At 46.6% G+C, this 6736-nt stretch overlaps 1 protein-coding gene across 1 annotated transcript; it reads right to left on the bottom strand.

Annotated features, from left to right (window-relative positions):
• Positions 1 to 3582: 3582 nt before the first annotated feature.
• Positions 3583 to 5721, bottom strand: LOC135368503 (uncharacterized). The gene has a single exon (XM_064601883.1). It carries the CDS (start codon positions 5719 to 5721, stop codon positions 3583 to 3585), a length of 2139 nt encoding a protein of 712 aa, XP_064457953.1.
• Between the last annotated feature and the right edge of the window lie 1015 nt (positions 5722 to 6736).

Below are 6736 nucleotides of genomic sequence, written 5' to 3'. Positions count from 1 at the left end.
ACTGTGCATGCCACTGGTTTCGCCTGTGGTGCAATCTAAATTTTCAAAGCATTATGTGCTATAGCTTATTCATGTTCACGATTGTAAGTCTGGGTGGAATAAAAATTACGGAAGAAATCGCTGTGCAGATTGTCATTGAAATGTGATACATTTAAGAGCTCATCGCTCGCATTTTCCGACAATGGACGGTAGACGCCTGTGAAGGCTGAAGTAGCTGACGTTCTTGGCCACCACTAGCTCGTCTATGCTCCTGGCGACGACACAATCTATACCACTTCCCGTACGGACTGTGGGAATTTATCGTGACAGACTAGTCGAAGCTTCCCTTCATAAAACCTGCGAACCAGTTGTCCAGGGGCTTCTTAAAGGGAATGTCTGGAGCTATCATGCAAAGTTTGCGGGCGTTGTTATACGATTTCTTATGTTTCCTGGAGCCCCCATGCAAAAGCTTTCCTTTGGAGTGGGTCCCGGGAATTTTTTATTGAATTTTGAACTGTGGACACAACCCCCGATTGAAAGCCGCACTCCGATCACTGGTGACGTCACCGGTGTCGAGTTCCGGTGTCTGCTCCGCCGTGCCTCGGACGCCTGTCGCCTGTCTAGCAGTCGCCAGTGGCTTTTCGTACTTTCGATATTTCAATACATGCCGCCTTCTTGCTACTTCGACGTCGCTGAACACGTTTGTGGCAATGGGAGGACACAGGTTCACTGCAAGAACAACAAAGAGAACACAACAGGAGTATCGTTTTTCCGTTTTCCGAAGTGCGAGCGTCGACAGCTATGGATAGCAAAGGTTCGTCGCCCCGGATGGCAGTCCTACGAATCAAGTACCATCTGTTCCGAGCACTTTACCCCGGATTGCTTCGAAGAGTCTGACAGACCTCAGCGGTAGCTCGGCATATTTCTTCCAGGAAAGACGAAGCCACACCTTGAAATTTGACGCGGTACCTTCGGTTTTCATTGATCCTCTGGTTGGTCTCAACGCATCATCAGCTTCTTCGAGCTACGATAGCGTAAGTCCCTAACTTCCCTGATCATCTCAGGTTCACATATTGTTTGCTCCACATCTTTGATTGATGCGCAGGAGCACGGCCACGGTGCAGTGCCAGTTCCTTTTGGAGAGACAAGTCAGTATGGTGAAGAATAATTTTCTGCTTTGTAAAAATAGAAAAATACGTACTGAGCCGCAATATTTGTCATCGGCATATTTCCTGAAACTTGTATCGCGCTCACTGCCGGAGCGGTACGCATGAGTTTGCCCTATGGTTTGGTGAAGTCAAGATCGCAGGTGAACTGCATGGGCAGTGTCGGGGAAATGTGTGCTGTGTTTTCGTAGTTCAGTTGACAGAAGGAACATGCAAGAAAAATATACAGATGAGACAAAGCCTGCATGCGCTGATATTCTGGTTCTTTTTTTTTTCCATGGTGTATCGCAACCCTCTCCACCTGACTCCCAGGAGTATGGTGTGCATTACACTGCATCTTCAGGTAGTGACAAAGGTGGCACAATTTCTGTTAATAGTGCATCATTGGGTCTGAAATTCTGCAAAGACCCGTTGTAAAACCATGTTGACTAACTACAATACACTTTGCATTCCGGTCGTCAGATGCAAAGTAGTTGTTTATTTCACCCTTGCATGTTTAACACTTTTTACTGCAAACATAACTTTCGGTGTTTGTGTATAAGTGGAATATATCAAGTCATTATGGTCCTAAAAAAGCATTTTGCACACAGTCAAACTAGTCACTCGCTTTACAAATGTAAGTTGCTCACTGCAATTCCGCCCCCATTCATAAGGCCTCGGCATGCAATGAAAAATGCAGCAACAGAGACAGATGAGAGACGTTTGGAGGAAAGCCCACAGTCACACAATGGAGACCACCCGCACAAGATGTACCCACTCAGACAGTGCCTACAGGGGATCCACCTCGTTTGGTCATAGTGGAAGTTCCTGAGCCAGCCGATAGTGTCCAAGCTCTCCCTAGATCATCAACACCTACTGTGGAGCCTCCAACTTTTTCCTTGTCAGTTTCATCACCAGGGCATGATGACACAGCCGATATTGTCAGTTTTGAGGAGGAATCCAGGTAATATAATTGTGCAATATCATGTATATTTTGTCAGTACTGTTCACACATTGCACTGAAAAAGCATGACGTGGTTGCCCAAGCAGCACACAACATTGGGCCCATATTGGATGGTCATTGGCGATACGGGTCCAATATGGGACCCGTTTCGCAAGGATTTTCCCCATATTGGCTGAAAATGGGCAATATGGGCCCAATATTGCCGAGTTTCAGCCAATATGGACAAAATCCTGGCAATATAGGCCCCATATTGCCCACTTTGAGCCCATATTGAGAAAATCTTGGCACTATGGGCCCCATATTGCCCGCGTACACCCCATACTGACTGAACAGAAAGTGGTATGTACCCGTGTTGCACAAATGCCCAAGCAGCACGGCAAGATTGAATGTTGAAGCATGTGAAATACCCAATTCACTACATCGTTACATCCAACAACTTCCCGCAGATGATACACATTGTTCGAAACAGTCAACGTACATGGCAATCCCAATGTAACGTTCGCTAGAATTCGACAACTCAACATTCCACGTCTTGAAAGTCGCCGCCATCTTCCTTCGCGATGCCAATGCCAATCGGTCGAGCCGACTGAGAGCGAGCGGGTTGTTTGAGCGAAATCACGCGTCCTACAACTAATGCGCATGCGCGACAGCCCGAACGGACGTTTCATAGGGCTAAAATGTCGCTGGTTGCTGTAATGATAACGAAATTGCGGCAGGTCAAGTAAAAAACAATGTCTGATAGGAAGGGATGGCGATTGTGTAAAGTTAGGTGATTTCAAGTTGCTGCAAGCAGGGTAAATTGCTCTGGCGTATATCCGTCCCCGTCACGAAAGTGTTTCGCTCCCTTGTATTCTCGGAGCGGGTTGGAAATTGTTAGTCCACAGAATGTTACGATCCCAATGAAGGCTTCTGAGACAGCCTGCCTTGCACTAGCTGATCCTGCTCTTCGTTTTTAGGGCGAGGGCAGTACTATTTTTGAAATGTGATGTGGCTGGGCAGGCTTTCGCTTGTCCCATCCTACAGTTGGCAATACGAGGGACCTTCGGACTGGACCTTCGGAGTCCTTGTGACTGGTCTTCCGCCTCGATGCCAATACACACCTTCGGCATTGGCAGTTCCGTGGGACTGCTTGTGTCCTTCAGCAAGGCGGGCGTAGCACCTGTTCTTCGTTCTTTTGGGAAATGCCGTGTTCTTTTTTGTTTTGTTTTTTTGCAATCATGTGAATGTGGATCATTAGATCCGCAGAAATAAAAAAGCAAAAATCATACAGAGAGAGAGAGATAATACCTGTTTATTTACAAACATTGGAACTGAGTGACACCCTTGAGGGGTCTGCTGCTCCATTTCTTGAAAGCGTTTCAAAAACGCATGAATAAAATATACACACAGAACAGAAAACACATGCGACGACACACGCATACACACAATAAATATATACATGACATGGGATGTGAGGTACATCCCGGTGCTGTTGTGATTTAATTTACATAAGGGTTAGTAACGGGTGATAATACGGGAGTCTTTTAAATAGTTGCAGAATGCTGTTAATGCGGCCGTCTGATGCGATTCATTTTGCCAGGCTCCAATGATCTTCACGAAAGAAAGAGGTCGATCATCCAGCTTAGCGAGCGTGCTCTCAAGCCTTGATCGTTCTGTAGAGTACTTTTGGCACTGCATTATTATGTGTAGTGTGTCTTCAGTGGTGCCACACGTAGGGCAGTCAGTGGAGGCCGATGGTCTGTAGCGATTCACAACACTGTTGGTTAGTGGCACACCCAGGCGAGTTCGGTGGAGGGCTGTCTGTAAGCTTCGTGGTACGTTCCGTGGAGGCGTAAAGGCTAGGTCTGGGTCTATGAAGGTTAAGTAGCCTGATGAACGAAGATAGGATTTCCACAGTTTGACTGATTTTTCCTTAGTAGTTCGAGTGAGGAGACATTTCGCATCATCTGGTGTGAACGGTATGGACGACACAGTTGCTTGGCTGTGAGCCATTCTTGCTGTGGCGTCCGCAGTTTCGTTTCCTGGTATGCCACAATGGGAGGGAACCCACTGGAGCGTAACTGTTTTTCCACTATTAACTATATCTTGATGGGCAACATAAATTTTGTAGACTAGGGAGTTGTTCATGTCCGGGAATTGTAGCGATTGGATTGCAGGTTTCGAGTCTGTGCAGGTTATCCAGATGGGGTTGTCTGTTGTGCTGATATATTTGAATGCCTTGTATATAGCGTAGAGCTCTGCGTTTGTTGAGGAGGTCCTGTGTGAGAACCTATAGCCTTCTGTGAAAGACGCACAGTGTATGGCACTAGAGGATCCTGTGTCGGTACATGACCCGTCCGTAAACATCTTCTCAGCCTCTGAGTAAAAGTCGTGAAGATAGGCGATCGTTGACATCTTCAGAACAACTGCCGGTGTGTCCATTTTCTTTTTGATACCAGGAATATCTAGAGCTGTTGGGACAGGTTGAAGTGTCCAAGGAGGAAAGGGTCGGTGGAAGTCCTTCATTCGATGTCTGGGGAGATTCTGAGCAAGGTCGTGAAAGCATGTGTGTAATGTTGAACGGTTTCGCTGTTGAAGCTTGGATACTAGAGGATGAGAACTATGTCTGGTGATCAGTCGAATGATGTGTCTTTGAGACTCCTGGTCGCGGAGAACTTTTATTGGAGGTTCCCTAGCTTCTGCAAGGACCAGATTTGTTCGCGTCAGTCTTGGTAGCCCAAGTATGGTGCGCTGACTTTGAGCGATGATAGACTGAAGCTTCTTCTCTTGAAAGGGCGAGAGACCATGGATGACAGGGAGGCTGTATGACAAGGTTTGTCTGATTAGGGAACGGTGAAGAGTGCGAAGAGCTGTGGTGTTTCCTGATCGGTATCCTCCCAGTGCTCGTATGATATTAAGATATGGTTTGGTCCGGATACGTATGCGCTCTATTTCGTCTGTCCAGGTTAGATTTCTATTAAGTTGTATGCCGAGGAACTTGTGTTTTGTTACACGCTTGACTGGCTTCCCTTGAAGTGTTAATTCAAACTTTGGTAATCGTTTAGCAGTGAATGGCAGGTACACTGTTTTCTCCGGAGATAGATCCATCGCTCTCTCTTCAAGGAAGAGCTCAATCAATGTCAGGGCGTACTGGAGCTTGCTCTTCGGGTGTCTTGCCTGTATACCACTTGCCCAGAAGCAGATATCATCTGCATATACCGTGCACTGTACTGTAGACGGCAGTACTTTGATAATCTGAGCCATCAGGACGTTAAAGAGAGTGGGGCTGAGAACTCCACCTTGAGGAACCCCCTGAGATGTCTGGTGGCGGTGAGAATCTCCCTTATTCGTTCTCATGAAGATTGTTCTCCCGGTCAGGTAGTGCTCAATCCATCGGATAGTTTTGCCATCGACTCCCAGCTCCAGTAGGGCTGCGAGTATGTGCGCGTGGCTGGCTGTGTCGAAGGCCCTTCGAATATCTAGGAAAACTGCTATTACAATAAGCTTATTGGCTTTTGCTTGTTGAACGTATGTGACTAAGTCTATCACGCAATCCACTGTGCACCGCGCTCGACGAAATCCAGCAAGTTGTTCTGGTAAGCTTTTGTTTTCTTCAAGGTACCATTTGAGTCGGTTATTAATGATGCGCTCCATGGTTTTTAGTAAACAGCTGCTGAGGCATATGGGGCGATATGATTCTGTCAGACCTTGCTGCTTCAGTGGCTTGAGGATGGGGATGACTGTTGCCTCGTTCCACTGTGGTGGAATAATGGAAGTCTCCCAGCTGGTGTTAAATATTTGCAAAAGTACTTTTGTGGCCTTGGGGCACAGATTTGCTATACACTGATAGGTGATGCCGTCTGGTCCAGGGGATGTTTTCTTTTTCAGTGATTGTTTAATTGCAGTTTGAAGTTCTTGGAGTGTAAAGGGACAATCTAAGTCTTGATTTGGTTGTCCTGCTTCAATCCGTAGTTTTATCAGTGCCATCCTCTGTGAATGTTGATGAAGTATACTTGTATAATTTTTTGATTTGGCTGTAATGTCGGCGAGGAACCTGTCTGCAACCTCCACGTCTGATAAATTGTTGAGTATAGCAATTGATTTGAAGGGGTTCCTTTGAAGAGGTATTGAGCGCAGGCTCTTGACGACCTGCCACATGCGGGTAATGGGTGTCGAAACTGTGAGGCTGGAGCACATTTCTTTCCAATGAATGTTTGCGAGGCGTTTGAGATGCTACTTGACGCGGGCCTGGGTAGCACACGCTTCTCTCCAGTGTTCAATGTCTCCTGTTCGCCGATATTTCCGTTCTGCGCGTCTTCTTATTGCTCGGAGCTTTTCAAATTGTGTATCAATTTTTGAGTATTTCATGGGGATAACTGTGGCCTTGGAGGTAGCTTTTAGATTTTCCTTGATGGTTTCTGTAAAATCAGAAGCGGTTGTCTCAGTCTTGTCGACACACTCGTGAACACTCGTCACAATGTCGATGTGTTCATCTTCCTGAAGGCCTGCCAGTTATATAGCATGGCGGTGCGTCGCAGTGTAGAGCGATGCACCTTAATATGGCTAATTAGGATCGGGATATGATCGCTACGTCGATGTTCCAGGTCAGTTGACCAGGTCAGATCATTTGCTATTGACGCCATAACATCAGAGTACGACATGTGCATAT

Source organism: Ornithodoros turicata, chromosome 1, assembly GCF_037126465.1.
Source record: "Ornithodoros turicata isolate Travis chromosome 1, ASM3712646v1, whole genome shotgun sequence".
NCBI classification, from domain to species: domain Eukaryota; kingdom Metazoa; phylum Arthropoda; class Arachnida; order Ixodida; family Argasidae; genus Ornithodoros; species Ornithodoros turicata.
Note: the sequence above shows the minus strand (reverse complement) of the source record. Positions and strands in the feature narration are given on the sequence as shown.